The 24,254-nt window shown below is 50.3% G+C and overlaps 1 protein-coding gene across 1 annotated transcript in view; it reads left to right on the forward strand.

The window, feature by feature from the left end:
* Positions 1–1,253: 1,253 nt before the first annotated feature.
* The window catches only part of GIPC3 (GIPC PDZ domain containing family member 3), a 388,184-nt gene continuing 365,183 nt past the window's right edge, over positions 1,254–24,254 (forward strand). Inside the window, exon 1 of the mRNA XM_075337861.1 lies at positions 1,254–1,517. Within this exon, the coding sequence (XP_075193976.1) occupies positions 1,254–1,517 (264 nt within the window). The remainder of the gene's footprint in view (positions 1,518–24,254) is intronic.

Genomic DNA, 24,254 nt, shown 5'->3' on the forward strand with positions numbered 1-24,254 from the left:
CGGCGGAGGCCCATCACGGTGGATCCCAGCATACCGCGAGTTATTGACGGCAGACTGTACATCTGAGGAACTAGTACAGTGAGTAAATAGAACTTTGACTGCAACTCCCTGTGTCGTCTGCGTCCTTCCTGCGCCACTCTCATCATCCCTCAAGCTCTACCTGTGGGGAGCAAGATCACCTCAGCTGCGCAATCATCATCTGCCCCGGGGAACACGCAGCGCAGCGGCGGCCCACATAGCCGAAAAACCACAGGTGGCGTCACAAACTTTATTCCATTGTAAATATAATCATCATCCGCTAGTCCGGCCCGGTTCTGAGTATCACCTAAAGCCCTGGGGCTGGGCGTGTCACATCCAGTTATAGATAATGTCAATGTTGTGGGACTAATTTAAGACACCTCTTGATGACCATCCTCACAGTATTCTATGGTATATCTAACACCTTGTAAAATTTGTGCATCCTTCTTCTAACAGATAACCTTTAACAATGAGATCCCTTTGCTGTGTTGTAATCTGTTTATGGAACATGTTTTTTTACTGAAAAATGCTATTAAGAAAATCACATTAAAAGATTGCAGCTGTTTATTACTAAATTATGATTGGCTAATTCTAAACAAAAACATTATAAGAGGGTATTCATACTTATGCAACCACATCATTTTAGGGTTTTTTTTAAATGAATTGTGGGTGACGATAAAGGTGAAAAATGTCCTTAAATGATTCTTCTTGATATGATTTTTTTATATTATAAAAACCTGCTATTTTAATAGGGGTGTGTAGACTTGTTATATCCACTGTATGCAACATAACTAGACTGAAATCTTGTATTATCCTGAATTTGACAATCTTACATTGTATACAAGACAATATAATGCACACATTGACCATCTGCAGCCATGACTGAAGGAGTTAATTAATGTTTGTCTAACTGATCATAAGGTGACATGTCTCCAGAGAGTGCATTTTTCCATACAGCTTGTCCTAAGCATTCTCTTATCCCTTGAGTTTAGAGCTGACAGAGCGGTGAAGAACCACCTGAGCTGCAAGATTGAATTACTGCTTTTTTTATTCGCAACCAGGGATTGTTTTACAGGGTGTACGCTCAGAGCAACCTAGCATTAAATATTTATCTCAATAATTCTATCTGTGTCAATGTGCTTCTAGCATTCCTTTTTTCTAAAGAGGTGATATTGCACAGATCTGGCTGGAGAGCAAAAACGAGACAGAAGAAAGATCAACTGGAAACCAAATTTATGGAGAACGGAGTGAACCCTGAAAAGAAAGAATGCAGTGGCCAAAGAGAAACAAAACAGAAGTCCAAAGAAACTAAACAAAATGTCTCATCTGATTCAGCACAAGGCAATACAGCACCACCCCATCCACCAAGAGTTAGACCAAGACTAGTTTTCCATACTCAGCTTGCCCATGGCAGCCCAACTGGGAAAATTGAGGGCTTCACAAATGTCAAGGAACTTTACACCAAAATTGCAGAAGTGTTCAACATATCTTCAACAGAGGTGAGATTTTATTTGTCTTTTAAAACTATATGGCTTCATACCAGAATACAATTCAGATTTAGGAGACATAAGTGTTTATAAAGTGTACTAGAAGGTGGCCCGATTCTACGCATCGGGTATTCTAGAATTTACGTATTGTGTAGTTCATGTATGATTTTTGTTATATATATATATATATAAATGTTGTTGTGTGTAGTTACCAAGTGTTTGTGTAGGGCGCTGTACATGTTCTGGGTGTTGTCTGGGTGTGGCGGGGGGTGAGAGCGGTGTTGTATGTGTGTTGCGTGTGTTGCGTTGTTTGTGGAGCGCTGTGTGTCTGTAGCGTTGTGTGTGTGTGTTGCGCAGTTTGTGTGGGTGTGGTGTGTTTTGGGGGAGGTATGTTTTGTGCAATGTGTGTGTTGTGCAGTATGTGCGTATATTTATGTATGCCGCGGTGTTTGTGTGTTGGGTGTTGTGTGTGTGCGGCGTTGTCTGTGTGTGTGGGTGTCTGTGTATGGCGGTGTTTGTGGTTCCCAGTGTGTGTGTGGTGTGTTGTGTGTGTGTGTGTGTTGGGGGAAGGTGTGCACCTCCCATCGTGCTCTATCCCCCATGCTGCGCACCCCCCATCGTGCCCCATCCCCCATGCTGCGCACCCCCCATCGTGCTCCATCCCCCATGCTGCCCACCCCCCATCGTGCTCCATCCCCTATGCTGCGCATTCCCCATCGTGCTCCATCCCCCATGCTGCGCACCCCCCATCGTGCTCCATCCCCCATGCTGCACACTCCCCATCATGCTCCATCCCCCATGCTGCGCACTCCCCATCGTGCTCCATCCTCCATGCTGCACACTCCCCATCGTGCTCCATCCCCCATGCTGTGCACTCCCCATCATGCTACATCCCCCATGCTGCGCACTCCCCATCGTGCTACATCCCCCATGCTGCGCACCCGCGCACCCCCCATCGTGCTCCATCCCCCATGCTGCGCACTCCCCATCGTGCTACATCCCAGATGCTGCGCACTCCCCATCGTGCTACATCCCCCATGCTGCGCACTCCCCATCGTGCTACATCCCCCATGCTGCGCACCCCCCATCGTGCTACATCCCCCATCGTGCTACATCCCCCATGCTATAATAGTTCTCCTATTATACTCAGAGAGGAGTATAATAGGAGGACTATAATAGGAGGAGTAGTCCTGGGGGAGAGGAGTATAATGCCGGCTCCCTGCACATGTGTACCGGGAGCCGGTGTACGCTGGTAACTATGATACACATCGGGTAACTAAGGGACCTTAGTTACCCGATGTGTATAATGGTTACCAGCGTTCACGGGCTCCGTCAAGATCCCAGCATCGCAAGGGTATGTCTGGCGCTGCTGGGATCGTGACGGAGCCGGTGTACACTGGTAACTATGAAACACATCGGGTAACCAAGGGACCTTAGTTATCCGATGTGTATAATGGTTACCAGCGTTCACCGGCTCCGTCACGATCCCAGCAGCGCAAGGTTATGTCTGGCGATGCGTGCGGAGGGCCGGTGCGAGCAGCCAATCCATGCGGAGGGCGGGGCCAGGCCGAGGCGAGCGACCAATCCGTGCGGGGGGCGGGGCCATGACGAGCCCAGCGGCCAATCAGCTTTGTGTCACCGTAAGGACACAATTTTGGAGCAAGACAGACAGACAGACAGAATAAGGCAATTATATATATAGATACAGTATGTTAAGCAAAGTCATTTCCATTTGTGCAATCCTATAGATTATTCTATTGCTGAAAAGGGAATCTGTCACCAGGTGTTTGCCACCTAATCTGAGAGAGCAGCACAACGTAGGGGCAGAGATCCTGATTCCAGCGATGTGTGCTGATTACTGCGCTGCTAGTGTAGTTTTGATAAAATCACTGATTAACACTAGAACTACTGAGGTAGTCATTTTGACTACATTGCCCCATGTATTTTTATATCGGTGTCACGAGTAGAGATGAGCGAACCGGTCCCGGTTCGGCTCGAGGTCGGTTCGCCGAACGGAGGTCCCATTCGAGTTCGGCTCGTCGAACGTTCGACGAACCGAACTCGAACTGCATAGGAAACAATGGCAGGCAATCACAAACACATAAAAACACCTAGAAAACACCCTCAAAGGTGTCCAAAAGGTGACAAACAACTCACAACACAAACACATGGGAAAGTGACAAGGACATATACTCATGCGAAAACAAAAGAGCAGGACAAGGAAAAAGAGGAGACACAGATATAGATATGGCACGCCCTTCTAAAATTATGTAAAACACCGCAAGGTGACTCCAAGCGTAGTCTCCCTTTTTTTCCAAAAATTGTGCCCCACACACACCCACCCATTCAGTGGCAGCACTTGTGCCCTAGTTGTGCACTTCACAGCTAGATTTGCATCAAGCACATTCAAAAATACGGCCTAATTAACCGTCCCCAGGATGACACCAGGGTAGGTAGCAAAGTCTTTCCTGATCCCAGCTCTGTTCATCTTGGCTTCTTTTAAAAACACAGCAAGCAAGGGTTACTCCAAGCGGAGTCTCCCTTTTTTCCAAAAATTAGGCCACACAGACACCCCATCAGTGGCAGCACTTGTGCCCTAGTTGCAAACATGATGTTTTGATTTGCATCAAGCACATTCCAAATCCACAAGCATTTACTCTCCCCAGGATGACACAGGGGTAGTAAATTCCTTCTGGATCCATGACTTGTTCATTTTGATGAACGTCAGTCTGTCCACATTGTCACTGGACAGACGCGTGTGCTTATCTGTCAGCACACACCCAGCAGCACTGAAGACACGTTCAGAGACAACGCTGGCAGCTGGACACGACAAAATCTCCAAGGCGTAACTGGAGAGCTCTGGCCATTTTTCTAGATTTGAAGCCCAAAAGGAGCAAGGCTCCATTTGCAAAGTCATGGCATCGATGTTCATTTGGAGATACTCCTGTATCATCGTCTCCAGCCGTTGACTATGTGTCAGACTTGTTGTCTCTGGTGGCCTTGCAAAAGAGGGTCTAAAAAAATTATGAAAAGATTCCATAAAATTGCTGTTACCAGCACCAGATACGGTCCTACTGGTACGGGTAGACTGTTGTAGATGACGAGACCGTCCCATGTTTGGCAAGTTACAACTGGGAGATTCCCTCCCTGCACCTGCACGGTTGTTTGGTGGAAAAGCCGAGCAAAGATCGAGTAACAGCTTCTGCTGATACTCCTGCATACGTGCGTCCCTTTCTATGGCTGGAATTATGTCACAAAATTTGGACTTGTACCGGGGATCTAATAGTGTGGCAATCCAGTAGTCATCATCACTTCTAATTTTGACAATACGAGAGTCATGTTGGAGGTAGTGCAACAAGAAGGCACTCATGTGTCTTGCGCAGCCATGCGGACCAAGTCCACGCTGTGTTTGTGGCATAGAGGTGCTAACCGTTCTTTCTTCCTCTGACATCTCCCCCCAACCTCTTTCAACTGAAATTTGACCAAGGTCTCCCTCATCCGCTGAGTCTTCCATGTCCATGGACAGTTCGTCCTCCATTTCTTCATGTTCTCCTGCACCTTCCTCAACATTTCGCCTGCTACTATGCGCCCTTGTTGATCCCTGTCCCCCATGGTCCCATGCCTGCTGCGTTGGTGATGATGAATGTCTGGACCTTGGTGATGTTGTTGTCCCTTGCGCATATGAATCCTCCTGTAGTTCCTCCCCTTCCTGTTGTCCCACCCCCTGACTCCGAATAGTGTTTAGCGTGTGCTCCAGCATGTAAATGACTGGAATCGTCATGCTGATAATGGCATTGTCAGCGCTAAACATATTCGTCGCCATGTCGAAACTGTGCAAAAGGGTGCATAGGTCCTTGATCTGAGACCACTCCATCAGGGTGATCTGCCCCACCTCTGCATCTCGTTGGCCCAGGCTATACGTCATGACGTATTGCACCAGGGCTCGGCGGTGCTGCCACAGTCGCTGTAACATGTGGAGAGTTGAATTCCAGCGTGTCGCCACATCGCATTTCAGGCGATGAACCGGCAGGCCGAAAGACTTCTGGAGCGATGCAAGTCGCTCAGCTGCGGCGCTTGAACGGCGGAAGTGAGCAGACAGTTTTCGTGCCCTGTTCAGAAGGCCATCTAGGCCGGGATAGTGTGTTAAAAATTGCTGGACGACAAGGTTCAACACGTGAGCCATACAAGGTACATGTGTCACCTTGCCCAGGCGAAGGGCCGCACCCAGGTTTGCAGCATTGTCGCACACGGCCTTACCAGGCTGCAGGTTGAGTGGAGACAACCATTTATTAAACTCGGACCGCAGAGCTGACCACAACTCCTCAGCTGTGTGACTCTTATTCCCAAGACATGTCAAGCTAAAGACCGCCTGATGCCGTTGCGCTCTGCTGCCAGCATAGTAATGAGGGGTGCGTGATTCCTTCTGCGCAGTGAGAACGCTGGTGGCCTGACCAGGCAGGCTTGGGGCGGAGGTGGAGGACCCAGATGAGGTGGAGGATGCAGAAGCAGTGGCGGAACTTGGACAGACAGAGGATTGACACACAAGTCGTGGGGACGGCAAGACTTGTGCAGCAGACCCTTCACCATCTATCACCATAGTTACCCAGTGCCCAGTGAGCGACATGTAACGTCCCTGTCCATGCTTACTGGTCCAAGTATCGGTGGTGAAATGCACCCGTTCACACACAGAGTTTCTCAAGGAAGCGGTGATGTTGTGTGCGACATGCTGGTGTAGCGCGGGCACACCTTTCTTAGAGAAGTAGTGGCGACTAGGCATCTGGTACTGGGGCACAGCGACAGACATAAGGTCTCTAAAATCCTGTGTGTCCACTAGGCGGAAAGGCAGCATTTCGGTAGCCAACAGCTTACAGAGGGATAGAGTCAACCTCTTAGCTTTGTCATGGGTCGCAGGAAGTGGCCTTTTATTTGACCACATCTGAGGGACAGAGATCTGGCTGCTGTGTGTAGACGGTGTTGAGTAGGGTGTCCTTGGAAAAATGCAGGTTTGTGAGGAAAGTGCAGGCGGAGACATGATGTTGCCTTCATCCAACGTTGGTGCTATCGATGTCTGAGAGAGCTGTATACACTCACTTGTTTCCCCTTCCAAACCAACTGACGGCCTACCAAGCAAACTGCCTGTTGCGGTTACAGTGGTGGAAGTTGTGCGTGGAAAAACAGGTGTGACAGCTGTCCCCACAGTCCTAGAAGATGAAGAGCGCGCGGATGCACTGGAAGGGGCAGGCGGTGGATGGTTCGCTCCGCTAGGCCGCATTGCAGCACAGTGAGCTTCCCACCGGGACCTATGATATTTATTCATGTGACGATTCATGGAAGAAGTTGTCAAACTGCTGAGGTTTTGACCTCTACTAAGAGAATCATGACAAAGTTTACAGATCACATAATTTGGGCGATCTTTTTCTATGTCAAAAAAGGACCAGACTAGGCAAGGCTTAGAGGCCATGCGACCTGTTGATCCACCCCGAATAATGCTCATAGGCAGAGTGGTGGCTGAGGATGCAGTTGTAGACGTGCTACCAGTGCTCCGACTCTGTCCAGGAAGGCGCAAGGAAACTTCGTCGTCGGTTGCATCCTCCTCCACCGCCTCTGTTGACCTCCTCGAGTGCCTGACTGGGGGTTGACAGTAGGTGGGATCTAGAACTTCATCATCAATTGTTGTGTTTGCACTCCCCTCCCCCTCAGACCGAGCCTCTTCTTGCCCTGACCGAATATTTAAGTTGTCATCCCAATCGGGTATCTGCGTCTCATCTTCATCAGTATGTTCCTCATTGTTTATAACCACAGGTGTTACAGTTTGTGACAAAGGGTCAACATTATGCTCAGAAACTTGGTCCTCACGGCCTGAATCAGAGTCACAAAGGTTCTGGGCATCACTGCAGACCATTTCCTGTTCTGTACTCACTGTAGCTTGGGAGCAGACCTCTGATTCCCAGGCTATAGTGTGACTGAACAGCTCTGCAGACTCAGCCATCTCAGTTCCACCATACTGTGCAGGGCTGATGGAGACTTCAGAGCTGGGAGAAAGCAAGTTTGATTGGGATGACAACTCAGAGGACTGGTGTTTTTTGGATGCGGTACTTGAAGTGGCTGAGAGGGCACTTGTTGGACCACTTGAGATCCATTCAAGCATTTTTCTTTTTTGGCCATCATCTACCTTTGTTCCTGTTGTTCGTGTCCGTAAAAAAGGGAGCACATCGGATTGTCCACGGTAAGTAGTAGACATCTTACTTTTGCTGGTAGATGGTCTATCTTCAGCAGATGATAATGGAGCTTTGCCACCTTCCCCACGGACAAAACCTTTTTTTCCTTTTCCACCACGCCTCTTCCCCTTTCCACCAGCATCTGTCATTTTGCCACTCATGTTGATTGCGACAAGATTGTGCACTTAAAATGTGGTAGTAAAAATTGAGAGGTGGTGTAGATTGCAGCGGTGGTCTAGCTTTATTAACAGCAGAATAATAAAGAAAAAAAAAAAAAAAGAGAAAAAAAAAAAAAAAAAAAAAGATAACCAGCACGATCTGAAATTGGCATGCATCATATAAAAAGTGAAAATTCACAAATTTATTCCAACTGTACTATAATAAAAAAATGAGATTTTTAGCAAATAATTGATCAATTTTTTGAGCCACCCCTGCCAACGTCACGGCAAATCTCAATAGGGGGGTCCTACTCTACATTCTGTATTTCATGTGCCATGCGGCCTCCTAGATAAAGTTAAAAGCAGAACCATAATGGAGCACACATACCTGCAACCAGTATATAGCTGCTTCCATGTTGCAAAAAAGGCACTTGTGGATAGAGACCAGCCCAGGTCCCAGCATGTGGAGAAGACCCCACACATACCAGGACTATATCAGAACTGATCCTCCCAGTGCCAAACAGCAACCATTGATAAAGGCGGACCAGATCCAAGAATGGTGCTTAATTAGCATTGCCTGTGGAAAGGGGTGAGGTAACTGAGTCTGAACAGCTACCAACAGGAGGAATATATTGCAAACCAAAATCAGGCGTGCATGGTATGGTGTTGGTCAGACACCAGATTTGTAGCATAACTACGGTCAAAACAGAGAAAAAAAGATAACCAGCACGATCTGAAATTGGCATGCATCATATAAAAAGTGAAAATTCACAAATTTATTCCAACTGTACTATAATAAAAAAATGAGATTTTTAGCAAATAATTGATCAATTTTTTGAGCCACCCCTGCCAACGTCACGGCAAATCTCAATAGGGGGGTCCTACTCTACATTCTGTATTTCATGTGCCATGCGGCCTCCTAGATAAAGTTAAAAGCAGAACCATAATGGAGCACACATACCTGCAACCAGTATATAGCCGCTTCCATGTTGCAAAAAAGGCACTTGTGGATAGAGACCAGCCCAGGTCCCAGCATGTGGAGAAGACCCCACACATACCAGGACTATATCAGAACTGATCCTCCCAGTGCCAAACAGCAACCATTGATAAAGGCGGACCAGATCCAAGAATGGTGCTTAATTAGCATTGCCTGTGGAAAGGGGTGAGGTAACTGAGTCTGAACAGCTACCAACAGGAGGAATATATTGCAAACCAAAATCAGGCGTGCATGGTATGGTGTTGGTCAGACACCAGATTTGTAGCATAACTACGGTCAAAACAGAGAAAAAAAGATAACCAGCACGATCTGAAATTGGCATGCATCATATAAAAAGTGAAAATTCACAAATTTATTCCAACTGTACTATAATAAAAAAATGAGATTTTTAGCAAATAATTGATCAATTTTTTGAGCCACCCCTGCCAACGTCACGGCAAATCTCAATAGGGGGGTCCTACTCTACATTCTGTATTTCATGTGCCATGCGGCCTCCTAGATAAAGTTAAAAGCAGAACCATAATGGAGCACACATACCTGCAACCAGTATATAGCCGCTTCCATGTTGCAAAAAAGGCACTTGTGGATAGAGACCAGCCCAGGTCCCAGCATGTGGAGAAGACCCCACACATACCAGGACTATATCAGAACTGATCCTCCCAGTGCCAAACAGCAACCATTGATAAAGGCGGACCAGATCCAAGAATGGTGCTTAATTAGCATTGCCTGTGGAAAGGGGTGAGGTAACTGAGTCTGAACAGCTACCAACAGGAGGAATATATTGCAAACCAAAATCAGGCGTGCATGGTATGGTGTTGGTCAGACACCAGATTTGTAGCATAACTACGGTCAAAACAGAGAAAAAAAGATAACCAGCACGATCTGAAATTGGCATGCATCATATAAAAAGTGAAAATTCACAAATTTATTCCAACTGTACTATAATAAAAAAATGAGATTTTTAGCAAATAATTGATCAATTTTTTGAGCCACCCCTGCCAACGTCACGGCAAATCTCAATAGGGGGGTCCTACTCTACATTCTGTATTTCATGTGCCATGCGGCCTCCTAGATAAAGTTAAAAGCAGAACCATAATGGAGCACACATACCTGCAACCAGTATATAGCCACTTCCATGTTGCAAAAAAGGCACTTGTGGATAGAGACCAGCCCAGGTCCCAGCATGTGGAGAAGACCCCACACATACCAGGACTATATCAGAACTGATCCTCCCAGTGCCAAACAGCAACCATTGATAAAGGCGGACCAGATCCAAGAATGGTGCTTAATTAGCATTGCCTGTGGAAAGGGGTGAGGTAACTGAGTCTGAACAGCTACCAACAGGAGGAATATATTGCAAACCAAAATCAGGCGTGCAGAATAATAAAGAATAATTATCCCTAACAAAGGAAGAGCCCGGACTGCTGACCCGAAGGGGCTTAAGGGAGGGCTACATGACTAGGAGGGATGCCAGGCCATAGGGTTAATAAGGGGTTAATGGAGAAAGTCAGTTTGGGCGCGAAATTTGGGGGTGGTGCTAAGGGGCAGTTAGGATCAGGGGTCAGTGTGATTGGTCAGGGGGTGGTGGCTATAGGGGGTCGTATATAGGGCAGGTCAGAGGGGGGTGGGCCATTCCTACCTGGACGTGACTGGAATCGTTGTGGCTGGATCCCGAAGATGGAGGACTTCATGGCACAGATGAAGAGGATGGCGGAGCAGCGTGGACAGCGTTGGATGGACGAGCAGCTCCAGCGATGGTCCGGCGTCGGCGAGGAAGATGGGACCCCCCTGCCTCCGAAGCGGCAGCGAAGAACTCGGCCCCCAGAGCGCCTCAGCCCGGAGATGACGCCGAGGAGCCGGCGGCGGAGACGGAGCCCGAGTGGATGTGCGGCGGTGGATCCGGGAGCCGGGACGTCGCGAGGCCCCGGCCGGAAGTCGGGCCGCGGGCGCCAAGGCAACGGGGCGGTGAGCGACACGGCCGGCCTCCCCTCCTCTTCCGGGTCGCGGCGCACGGCAGTGACGCGCGCGTCGCGGCCGCGTGACCCGGCGCGGTCACCTGACCCGGCGCGGTCACCTGACCCGGCGCGGTCACCTGACCCGGCGCGGTCACGGGGCCCGCTGCGCTTGCGTGACCCGGCGTCCCCCTGTGCTCCGGCGGCCTCACCTGACCGAGCGCGCTCACCTGACCCGCCGCGGTCACGTGGGGCGGCGCGGTCACGTGGGGCGGCGCGGTCACGTGGGGCGGCGCGATCACGTGGGGCAGCGCGGTCACGTGGGGCGGCGATGTCACCTGACCGGGCGCTGTCACCTGATCGTGCGCGGTCATGTGACCCCGCGTACTCACCCGTCCCGCCGCGTCCTCGCGATCCGGCAGGCTCGCCTGACCCGGTGCGGTCACCTGACCCGCCGCGGTCACGTGGGCCGGCGCGGTCGCGTGGGTCGGCGGGGTCGCGTGGGTCGGCGGGGTCGTATGAGCCAGCGGGGTCATGGGGGCCAGCTGGGTTGCGTGGGCCAGCGGGATCGCGGGGCGCAGATGAGGCCACAGTGGCGGCGGCGGCAAGGTCTAGGAGCAGAGCGGGGCCCATGCAGGAGCATGGGGTCCCAGTGGCGGCGGGGGAGTCCGTACGGAGACGGCCCGGATCAGCGGGGCCCGGCCTGGGATCGCAGCGGAGGGACAACGATGGGACGGCGTCGGGATCAGCTGGAGCACGCGGGGATGCCGGACGGCATGCCCCAGGCGGCGTTTATGTGGCGGAGCCAGCGTCTGGATCGTCGCGGAGGATGGATGGTGCTGCGGGCGGACGGGGCCTAAGGTCGAGTCTGCCGGACGGCGGGCTCCCTGGGCCTGGGTCCAGTGAGGACGAGGAGGCAACCCTGGAGGAGGACGTCGCGGAGGACGGCAACGGGGACCAGATCGTGGAGGTCGGCGAGGCGGCTGGAGTGCGACGCGGAGAACATGTGACGGCTGTTTCGGGATCTTCTCGGAGTCAGCCTGGTAAGACCACGGTTTCTTCTATTTCTCGTGCACCTGGTTTGGCTATGGATGGTGTGTCTGGTGATACGGATGGCGTGCAGGGCGTGAATGTGGTTGGTGGTACGGGTGGTTTACTTGGTGGCCCGAGTGGCGGGCGAGTCGTGAATGTGGTGACGGGTGACGGCAGTGTGGCGTCCGAGTTGTTGAGGTTGGTTAGGGGTTTGTTTGCCCCTGTGGGGGGCCCTAGCTTGGTGTGGCAGGGAGCGACGGGGCAGGAGGTTGCGACTCCTGCGGTTGGAGGGGTTGCTGGTGGCAATGCGGTTGGTGAGCCGGTGGTGGCGGCTCCCGCGGCCCCAGCTGAGGCTCCCGCTGCCGCAGCTGCGGCTGCAGTGGACATTGTTCGATTGGATGACAAGGCGAGAGGGGAAGTGTATGTTTGCTTTGATGGCCCGTTGGGGGCGCATCTGAAGCAGGAGACCAGGGAAAAAATATGGAAGGATGAATATGTTGAAATATTCTCATTGCTTCCGTTGGAAAAGTTTAATCTGGATCGGGTTAAACCGGATGAGAGCAAAAAGGACGAGGAAGAACGGCGGCGTTATCGCCTTATTCCCCGCACTTTTCAGAACTGGTTGCAGGCCTTTGTGATACTGGCCGGTGTGGTGGGGGAAAAGGCTCCGGATAACTGTACAGCGCTTTTCTGTTATCTGGATTCTATCTGTGAGGCGTATAGGACCTATGGGGGGACTGCTTGGCTAAGATATGACGAGCAGTTTCGCCAGAGGAAGGCGGTCAGACCCAGTTTACGGTGGGACCACAAAGAAATTAGTCTATGGATGCGGCTGATGGCTGCGCCGAAGTCGGCATCACAGTCCTTTCCAGGGGGCACCGGCGGGGGATCATTTGGCACCTCGTCGGGGCCCAAAAAGGGCGTTTGCTGGCAGTTTAATGAGAAGGAATGCCGGTTTGGGTCTTCCTGCCGATTCAAGCACGAGTGTTCGGGCTGTGGTGGCGCCCACAGTCACATTAAGTGCTTCCGGAAGGGAAAAGGAAAGGCCGCGGAGTCTTCGTCAAAAAGGGAGGACCCCGGTGAGGGTAGATCGGATGGCGCCGTTTCTAAGTAGATACCCGGACCAGGGATCGGCGGAATTGTTGAGTGACGGTTTTAGTTTTGGTTTCAAGATACCGTCAGTGGTTAAGACGGGAGAGATTCGTTTAAAAAATTTGCAGTCGACGCGCCTACATGGTGAGGTTGTTGCGGATAAGTTACGGAAGGAGGTGGAGCTAGGACGGATGGCGGGGCCTTTTGATGCCCCTCCATTGCCGGACTTGGTTGTGTCCCCGTTGGGGTTGGTCCCAAAAAAGGAACCTAACAAGTTCCGGCTCATCCACCATTTGTCCTATCCTACTGGCCGGTCGGTGAACGATGGTATTGATCCTGAGCTGGTTTCGGTTTCGTATGTCCGTTTTGATAAGGCTGTGGAATGGTTAAGGAAGTTGGGCTGTGGTTCGCTGTTGGCGAAAACGGATATAGAAGCGGCCTTCCGCCTGTTGCCGGTGCACCCGGACAGTTTTCACCTGTTGGGGTGTTGGTGGGAGGACAAGTTTTATGTAGATTGTTGTTTGCCTATGGGCTGTTCAATTTCATGTTCTTATTTTGAGAAGTTTAGTTGTTTCTTGGAATGGGTAATTAAGGAGGAGGCGGGTCTAGATTCAGTGTTGCATTACTTGGACGACTTCTTGTGCATGGGGCCTGCGGGATCCTCGCAGTGTTCCCTTTTGCTTCGGACAGTGGAGCAGGTTGCTCGCCGGTTTGGCGTTCCGTTGGCGCCGGAGAAGACGGAGGGTCCGGTTACGGTTTTGAAATTCCTGGGTATCGAGCTGGATACGGTTGCCATGGAGTGCCGCTTGCCGGAGGACAAGCTGGTGGATTTGAGGCGTTGTGTTCAAGGGGCCATTGAGGCCAAGAAGATTCGTTTACGGGACTTGCAGTCCCTGTTGGGGAAGTTGAATTTTGCGTGTAGAATATTGCCGATGGGGAGAGTTTTTTCCCGTCGCTTGGCTCAAGCCACCACCGGTGTGTTGCACCCTTTGCATTTTGTGCGTTTGAAGGTGGAGCATAAGGCGGACCTGAGAGTGTGGTCCCGTTTTTTGCAGCTGTACAATGGACGGTCATTGTGGCTTCGTGAGGTGGTGTCAAATGAGGAGTTGGTGCTGTATACGGACGCGGCGGGATCCAGTGGATTTGGCGCATATTTTGGGGGGAGATGGTGTGTCGGCAGGTGGCCTGATTCGTGGCGGGTTTGCGGTCTGACTAGGAATTTGGCCCTGTTGGAACTTTTCCCTATTGTCGTGGCCTTAGAGGTTTGGGGACAGGATTTGAAAGACAGGAAGGTGCGTTTCATGTGTGACAACCTGGGGGTGGTTCAGTGTGTTAACAAGCTGACAGCTGATTCCCCCCCGGTAGTGGACCTCTTGCGTCACTTGGTGCTGAAATGTCTGGAGTTGAACTTGTGGGTCTGCGCTGTACATGTGCCGGGGGTGCTGAATTCTGTGGCTGATGCTTTATCTCGCTTCCAGTGGGACCGCTTTCGAATGCTGGCGCCGGACGCGGAGCAGCAGGAGACCGTATGGCCCGTCTGGTTGTGGGACCTGGTTTGCAGCCGGCCTGGGAATTGATCCGACATTCGGTGGCACCCAGTACGTGGCGCAGCTATAATTCAGCGTGGGACCGTTGGCTCGAGTTGGTTGATGAGGTGGGAGGTCATGTATCTGAAGGTGACAGAGTTTATTTAGTTTTGTTTATGTTGGGCAGGGCTAAGGAAGAAGGCCTTTCGTGGTCGGCCGTGGCGGGCAGGTTAGCGGGCATTTCCTTCTTTTTCAAGTTATTGGGCTGGAAGGACGTTACGAAGGATTTCTGGGTGCGCCAGGTGATGAAGGGTTACCGGAGGGCGGGGGCGCGCCGAGACCTTCGGCGCCCGGTATCTTTTGAGCTGCTGGGCAAGCTGTTGTCGGTGTTGCCTCGGGTGTGCTGTTCGGAGTATGAATGCCAGTTGTTCGGGACCGCTTTTGTTTTGGCCTTCTTTGGGGCGTTTAGAATTAGTGAACTGGTGAGCAGAAACACGAGGAGTCACGGAGGTTTGTTGCTGGAGGACGTGGAATGCGGTATGGATGTGGTGCGGTGTTGCTTGAGACGGTCAAAGACGGACCAGCTGGGTAGAGGTCGGATGGTGGAACTATGGGGTGTACCTGGTTTAGCGGAGTGCCCTGTCAGATGGCTGTCGGCGTTTTTAGAGGTGAGGGGAGCTCGCCCGGGGTCCCTTTTGTCCCACCAGGACGGGTCAGCCTTGTCGAGTTACCAATTTGTCTGCATCTTTCGGAGGTGCCTGCAGTGTTGCGGTCTCAACGAGGCTGAGTTCGCGTCGCACTCCTTTCGGATTGGGGCTGCGACTCAGGCGGCTCGTTGGGGTCTGGGCGCGCAGGCTCTCCGTAAGATTGGACGATGGGACTCGGCCAGGTTTCGATCTTACGTCCGGCCGAACTTGTTGTGAGCTATGGGTGGGGAGGGGGGGGGGGGGGGGCTGTATTGGTTTGGTAATCATTACCCATTTTCTTCCTTGTGCCCCCCCCCCCCCCTCCCCCTCTCCCCTGTTGTGTTGTCACCTTTTGTTTTGTAGGTTTCCCATTGTTGGTGTGGGTGCTCGGCCACTCATACGTGTATTGGGGGGCGTTCCGTGCGGGAATACGACCGGACGGCCGCCAGTTGGGGGTTCCCAGAGAAAAGGCTACTGTGCGATGGATCGGGGTCAGGGGCATGCTGTGGAGTGAGGTGTTGCCTACCTGGCGCCACCATTCGCAGCTGGACGGAGCACCGGACGTGGTAGTACTACACGCGGGTGGGAATGACCTGGGTCTCCGGGCTTCCAGGGACCTGATACAAGACATAAAATGTGACTGCCTGCGGCTCCTGTCTTCCCACCCGGGTCTAGTAATTGTCTGGTCGGATATGGTTGCGCGGCTGACATGGCGGCACGCCAGGTCGGTGGAGGCAGTAAACAGGGCGCGAAGTAAAGTGAATCGGGAGATTGGGCGGTTCATTTCCCGGGTTGGGGGTGTCTCTGTTCGGCACCCGGAGTTGGAAGCGGCGTCCGCCGACTTGTTGCGCCGGGACGGGGTCCATTTAAATTCGGTGGGAAATGATATTTGGGCCTTAGGGCTGATGGAGGGGCTTGAGAAGGCTTTGTTGGTGTGGGAGGACTCGCGCGCACAAGGGGTCATGCGAGCTCGCGGTGGCGGAAAGGAGGGGGGTGTCTGAAGGTGGGGGTTTGCACAGAGGAGAGGACGGAACCCAGTGCCGGAGCGGGTTACCTCTAGCGGTGCAATGGTTTGGTAAACGGGTCCTTGCTGGGTTGAGTCTCAGCGGGACGTAGTGGGGGCAACATCTGGCTTGGGCTCTCGAGTCGGTGTGTTGCGGCTGAGGGTCAGGAGACAGGCTGATGTTGCAAAGAACATTTTGGTTAACCTTCAGGTACCCCCCCCTTCCTTTTCGGGTTCTTCAATGAAGAGTTGTATTGTTACATGGCTGATGTTTATGTTATGAATAAATGGGGCTGCTGTGGCCTTTATATTCCAACGTCACACAGTGTTTGTGTTTATTTTAGATAAGAACCCTAGGGGGTAGGGTGTTGTTGGGGAAGGTCACAGGCCTTCAGTCAGACATTCCGGAGTCAAGGAAGAGCCCGGACTGCTGACCCGAAGGGGCTTAAGGGAGGGCTACATGACTAGGAGGGATGCCAGGCCATAGGGTTAATAAGGGGTTAATGGAGAAAGTCAGTTTGGGCGCGAAATTTGGGGGTGGTGCTAAGGGGCAGTTAGGATCAGGGGTCAGTGTGATTGGTCAGGGGGTGGTGGCTATAGGGGGTCGTATATAGGGCAGGTCAGAGGGGGGTGGGCCATTCCTACCTGGACGTGACTGGAATCGTTCCCGCCCGCCCGCCCTAATTGTGGATTCGACATCGATGAAGAAAAGAAGGAAGATCGTATTTGTCGCAGCGGCGGAAAGGAGGGGGGTGTCTGAAGGTGGGGGTTTGCACAGAGGAGAGGACGGAACCCAGTGCCGGAGCGGGTTACCTCTAGCGGTGCAATGGTTTGGTAAACGGGTCCTTGCTGGGTTGAGTCTCAGCGGGACGTAGTGGGGGCAACATCTGGCTTGGGCTCTCGAGTCGGTGTGTTGCGGCTGAGGGTCAGGAGACAGGCTGATGTTGCAAAGAACATTTTGGTTAACCTTCAGGTACCCCCCCCCTTCCTTTTCGGGTTCTTCAATGAAGAGTTGTATTGTTACATGGCTGATGTTTATGTTATGAATAAATGGGGCTGCTGTGGCCTTTATATTCCAACGTCACACAGTGTTTGTGTTTATTTTAGATAAGAACCCTAGGGGGTAGGGTGTTGTTGGGGAAGGTCACAGGCCTTCAGTCAGACATTCCGGAGTCATGCAACTACGGCCCTTAAACTGGCAGCAGTGTTTGCTAGTATAATGGCTTAGTTATAATGAGTTGGAGTGTGCAATGCAGGTAGAGGTGCTGCAAATGTCTTTGCACTAGTGGGACTATAGCAAAGTCCAATAGCCACGTTTAGGATGCCACTAGGTACACTGAATGTTTGCTAGTATAATGGCTTATTTATAATGAGTTGGAGTGTGCAATGCAGGTAGAGGTACTGCAAATGTCTTTGCACTAGTGGGACTATAGCAAAGTCCAATAGCCACGTTTAGGATGCCACTAGGTACACTGAGTGTTTGCTAGTATAATGGCTTAGTTATAATAAGTTGGAGTGTGCAATGCAGGTAGAGGTGCTGCAAATGTCTTTGCACTAGTGGGACTATAGCAAAGTCCAATAGCCACGTTTAGGATGCCACTAGGTACACTGAGTGTTTGCTAGTATAATGGCTTAGTTATAATGAGTTGTAGTGTGCAATGCAGGTAGAGGTGCTGCAAATGTCTTTGCACTAGTGGGACTATAGCAAAAGTCCAATAGCCACGTTTAGGATGCCACTAGGTACACTGAGTGTTTGCTAGTACAATGGCTTAGTTATAATGAGTTGGAGTGTGCAATGCAGGTAGAGGTGCTGCAAATGTCTTTGCACTAGTGGGACTATAGCAAAAGTCCAATAGCCACGTTTAGGATGCCACTAGGTACACTGAGTGTTTGCTAGTATAATGGCTTAGTTATAATGAGTTGGAGTGTGCAATGCAGGCAGAGGTGCTGCAAATGTCTTTGCACTAGTGGGACTATAGCAAAGTCCAATAGCCACGTTTAGGATGCCACCTGGTACACTGAGTGTTTGCTAGTATAATGGCTTAGTTATAATGAGTTGGAGTGTGCAATGCAGGTAGAAGTGCTGCAAATGTCTTTGCACTAGTGGGACTATAGCAAAGTCCAATAGCCACGTTTAGGATGCCACTAGGTACACTGAGTGTTTGCTAGTATAATGGCTTAGTTATAATGAGTTGGAGTGTGCAATGCAGGTAGAGGTGCTGCAAATGTCTTTGCACTAGTGGGACTATAGCAAAGTCCAATAGCCACGTTTAGGATGCCACTAGGTACACTGAGTGTTTGCTAGTATAATGGCTTAGTTATAATGAGTTGGAGTGTGCAATGCAGGTAGAGGTGCTGCAAATGTCTTTGCACTAGTGGGACTATAGCAAAGTCCAATAGCCACGTTTAGGATGCCACTAGGTACACTGAGTGTTTGCTAGTATAATGGCTTAGTTATAATGAGTTGGAGTGTGCAATGCAGGCAGAGGTGCTGCAAATATCTGTGCACTAGTGGGACTATACAGAAGTCCAACAGCCACGTTTAGGATGACACTAGGTACACTCAGTGTTTGCTAGTATAATGGCTTAGTTATAATGAGTTGGAGTGTGCAATGCAGGCAGAGGTGCTGCAAATATCTGTGCACTACTGGGACTATACAGAAGTCCAACAGCCACGTTTAGGATGACACTAGGTACACTGAGTGTTTGCTAGTATAATGGCTTAGTTATAATGAGTTGGAGTGTGCAATGCAGGCAGAGGTGCTGCAAATATCTGTGCACTACTGGGACTTTACAGAAGTCCAATAGCCACGTTTAGGATGCCACTAGGTACACTCAGTGTTTGCTAGTATAATGGCTTAGTTATAATGAGTTGGAGTGTGCAGAGGACAGGAGGGTACAGTGCCAGGGTTGTGGGTCTCTGGGTAGAGGAATGGAAGCCTGCCTTTCTATTCCCTCCTAATGGGGAAATGCAGCGAGGAAATCCCTGACCTTAGCTACACAGACGCTGTCTCTGTTTTCAGGACCTGTCACCTATGGCTCTGACCCTGCCGGTACGAGCCCTTAAAAGGACTCATAGAAAGTGCTATCCCTAAGCTGTCCAGCGCTGTGTATGGAGCGCATACAGCAGTATCGGCGATAGGACAAAGGACGGAGCTGCGCCAGTGATGTCTGACACCAAGGACGCAGAAGAGATAATGGCGTCCGGACGGGCAGATACTCGTTTTTATAATGTAGGGACATGTGACATGGACATCCTATCACACATGCCGTTGCTTCTCTGGCTATAAGTCCACTTAGCTATGTGTGTGTCTGGGATTGGCTGACATAATGGCCCTCCCCACTACACGCGCGCGCTTAGGGAAGGAAGACAAGGAAAAAAAAAAAAAAAATGGCGATCGCCATTATACAAACAGCAGTGATCTGAAGGCGCTGTTCCCGCACACTATACACTGAAATGTCATAATAGTGTGAGTCACAGAGTGACTTACACTATTACAGCGGAAAGCCATCTAGGAATTAGCTGTTTTTTTGCTGCTAGAACCGTTCTCGAACGTTTCTAGAACTATCGAGCTTTTGCAAAAAGCTCGAGTTCTAGTTCGATCTAGAACAGGTCCCAAAATCACTCGAGCCTAGAACTGGAGAACCACGAACCACGAACCGCGCTCAACTCTAGTCACGAGTCCAGTAGTTCTAGTGTTAATGAGCAGTAGATTATCATTAGAGGACTACTTGGCCTGCTGTCAGGTAGTCCAGCATATTCATGAGCTCTGAATAAGGCCGGAGTCACACTTGCGATTGAATTGCACGAGTGCAATGCGAGAAAAATCTCACATTGCACTTGGGCCCATGTTAAGCAATAAGGCACCTCCTATCTGCTATTTTTTCCTCAGCCCACATCGGACCGAGATAAAAAAATTGCAGCATGCTGCAATTTCAAGAGTTTCTCATGCGAGACTCTCCAATGCAACTCAATGGGTGCGGGGAAAAAAACGGATGTCACACGGACGGCACAAGGACCATCCTAGTGACATCCATTTTTCTCAATACATTTCTATCATGTAGCAAAGAACACTGTAAATGCTCCTGTACATGACAGTAAATGAGTAGCAGCTGCTGAGGAAAAAAACGGATTTCACACTGACAGCACACTGATGAAAAGTGAGAAAAAATCGTCTTACTTTCTGGCATGAGAATCGGACCGATTTTTCAATAGCAAGTGTGACTCCGGCCTAAAGGGGCTTTACACGCAGTGACATCGCTAGCGATGTCGCTACCGATCGCACCCGCCCCCGTCGTTTGTGCGTCAAGGGCAAATTGCTGCCCATGGCGGACAAAATCGCTAGTACCCGTCACACATACTTACCTTCCTAATGCCGTCGCTGTGGCCGGCGAACAGCCTCTTTTCTAAGGGGGCGGTTCATGTGGCGTCACAGCAACGTCACACGGCAGGAGTCCAATAGAAGTGGAGGGGTGGAGAGCAGCCGCATGAAAGACACGCCCACTTCATTGCCGTAGGACGCAGGAAAGCTGTTGTTCGTCATTCCCAGGGTGTCACACGTAGCGATGTGTGCTGTCTCAGGAATGACGAACAACCTGCGTCCAGCACCAGCATCGATTTTTTGAAAATGAACGACGGGTCAACGATCAACGAGTAGGTGAGTATTTTTGATCGCTAACACTCGCTCATAGATGTCACACGCAATGACGTCGCTAACAAGGCCAGATGAGCATCACGAATTCCATGACCCCGACGACATATCGTTAGCGATATTGTTGCGTGTAAAGCCTCCTTAACTGCTGGATCTGCAGCAGAGAAAACATTGATTTTATAAAAATGACAGAAAACAGCGCAGTAAGTTACACATTGCTGAAATCAGGGTCTCTGTCTCTATATTATGCTGCTTTCAGATGAATTAACAAAAACCTGGAGACAGATTCACTTTAAAGAGACTGTCCACCACTTTAAAAGGCTGTGTGCGCAAGTTGCAATTTTTCAAGCGTTTACGCAGCATTTTGAGCTGCAGCGTTTTAGTGCAAAATTGCATGCGTTTTGATTTCCAGGCAAAGTCTATGTAAAATAGGGCTTTCTTGTGCGCACGATGCTTTTAAAAACGTATTGTTTTAGTTACTTAAAATTTGTCAAAATCCCTGCGTTTGAAGAAGCAACATGTCAATTGTTTTTGCCATTTTGGCAGCGTTTTAATAACATTGAAGTCAATCTGAAATGTCTAAACGCAGATTTTTCTAGAAAGAATGTGTTTCACTTGCTTTTTACTAGCGATCTACATGTGTTTTTGACATAATAAACGCAGGTCTTTCGGTCTCTCTCTCTTTCTGTCGGTCGGTCTCTCTCTCTGTCTCTATCTCTCTCTCTGTCCATGTTGGTCTCTCCCTCCCACCCCCTCTCTCATACTCACCGATCCACGATCACCGCCGCGGGACTGCACGGCGATCACACTGTGGCGGCTTCTCTTTTGAAAATGCCGGCCGCTCATTATTCCATCTAGTATTCACTGCTTCCTACGCCCACCGGCGCATATGATTGGTTGCAGTTAGACATTCCCCCACGCTGAGTGACAGCTGTCTCATTGCAACCAATCACAGCCGTTTGTGGGCGGGTCTATATTGAGCAGTAAAATATATATATAAATAATTAAAAAAAACTGATGTGCGGTCCCCCCAAATTTGGATACCAGCCAGGGTAAAGCCACACGGCTGAAGGCTGGTATTCTCAGGATGGGGAGCTCCACGTTATGGGGAGCCCCCCCAGCCTAATAATATCAGCCAGCAGCCGCCCAGAGTTGCCGCATCCATTAGGGTGCGACAGTCCCGGGACTCTACCCGGCTCATCCCGAATTGCCCTGGTGTGGTGGCAAACGGGGTAATAAGGAGTTAATGGCAGCAGCCCATAGCTGCCACTAAGTCCGAGGTTAATCATGGCAGGCGTCTCCGCGAGATACCTTCCATGATTAACCTGCATGTTAAAGAAAATAAACACACACATCCAAAAAATCCTTTATTTGGAAAGAAAGACAAAAAAAACACCCTCTTTCACCACTTTATTAATCCCTCAAAAACACCTCCAGGTCCGACGTAATCCACGCAAGGTCCCACGACGCTTCCAGCTCTGCTACATCGGAAGCTGACAGGAGTGGCAGTAGAACACCGCCGCTCCTGTGAGCTCCATGCAGCAACTGAAGTGAGTCGTGCAATCAGCTGTGCTGTCACTCTCAAGGTTACTCTCGGCCACCGCTCTCAAGTGGAGGACTGCAGCTGTGACCGCAAGTAACCTGAGTGAAAGCACAGCTGATCGCGTGGTTCACTGCAGTCACTCAGGGGATTTGCGATAACAGTTGAGTCCTTCACGTGTGACCACAAATTAGGCTGCCACACAGAGAGAGCCGCGCGATGTCAGTGAAATCGGGTGAAGCTCTGATGTCACTGCTGTGGACTCCTGTGTCCTGGCACTGACCTCGGAGGTTCATCTGAGTTCATTCTCATTGCCCGACTGTCTGTGTGTGCTGTCAGCGGGCATGTAGCAGAGCTGGGGGACCGCACTGACAAAAATGCATCCAAAACACATGTAAAATGCTTCCAAAATACATGCGTTTTGGATGCATTCTTTTGTCAACACGCAGCGTCACATCTGCCAGAGGGTGCGTTCTTTTCCGCACTGGTCAGGACGCAACATGCGCACACAGCCTAAGACATATTATCTATGGACCCATGGTTAGCAAAAACAAAAGCAAAAATTGAATACAACCTTACCAGAATGTTGCCACTCCACTGCATGGCCGCCAGAAGAAACCGTTTCTATCGTTTCAGCAGCACTTGTTCCAATGGGTGAGTATCCTCTTTATAAGGCTTCTTTCACACATCTGTGTCTCCTATACGTGTTCATTTTCACACATACCGGAGGCACAGACACACGTAGACCGATTGAAATCAATAAGTCTGTGCACACATCTGTGTATTGACATAGACCGTGTTGTCACATAGACCGCATTGTCACATAGACCGTGTTGTCACATGAGGGTACTTTACACGCTGCGATATCGGTACCGATATCACTAGCAAGCGTACCTGCCCCTGTCAGCTGTGCGTCACGGGCAAATCGCTGCTCGTGGCGCACAACATCGCTAACACCCGTCAGATGGACTTACCTTCCCTGCGACGTCGCTCTGGCCGGCAATCCGCCTCCTTTCTAAGGGGGCGGTTCGTGTGGCGTCACAGCGACGTCACACGGCAGCCGTCCAATAGCAGAGGAGGGGCGGAGATGTGCGGCCGGAACATGCCGCCCACCTTCTTCCTTCCTCATTGCTAGTGGATGCAGGTAAGGAGGAGATGTTCGTCGTTCCTGCGGTGTCACACATAGCGATGTGTGCTGCCTCAGGAACGACGAACAACATCGTACCTGCAGCAGCAACGATATTTGGGAAAGGAGCGACGTGTCAACGAGCAACGATTTTTGAAGTTTTTTGCGCTCGTTGATCGTTGCTCCTTGGTGTCACACGCTGCGATGTCGCTAACGGTGCCGGAAGTGCGTCACTAACGACGTGACCCTGACGATATATCGTTAGCAATGTCGCAGCGTGTAAAGCACCCTATAGACCTTGTTTTCACATAGACCGTGTTTTCACATAGACCGTTTTTCTGTGTGGAGCACGGAATAGATGTAGCAAATTGTATTAAAACGTAACCTTTAATAAACCCTTAAAAAACGAGTGTAAACAAATTGTAAACAACACTCAAGGTGATTAAAAACCACACAAAATATGTAAAGCATACACAGCATTGATGTTCATATGACATATAGTCGCTCAGTAAACACCTATAGGTATGCCAAACATACAAAGTACATGATCCAAGGATATATGACCACTGATAGGACAATCTATTTTCATACCCAGTGGGGCGAAAACAATGACATTGGGACAGACATAATTACCATACATATACAAATAGGAGTGTACAACAAAAAGGTGGGTCTAAAGAGACCACACTCAAAATGAAATACGAAATGGATTGATCTCACCCAATCAGTTGCGCAGGTCCACTTTAGCCAGTGTTGTAGGCCCCTAT

The sequence above is a fragment of the Anomaloglossus baeobatrachus genome, chromosome 1 (genome assembly GCF_048569485.1).
Source record: "Anomaloglossus baeobatrachus isolate aAnoBae1 chromosome 1, aAnoBae1.hap1, whole genome shotgun sequence".
NCBI classification, from domain to species: domain Eukaryota; kingdom Metazoa; phylum Chordata; class Amphibia; order Anura; family Aromobatidae; genus Anomaloglossus; species Anomaloglossus baeobatrachus.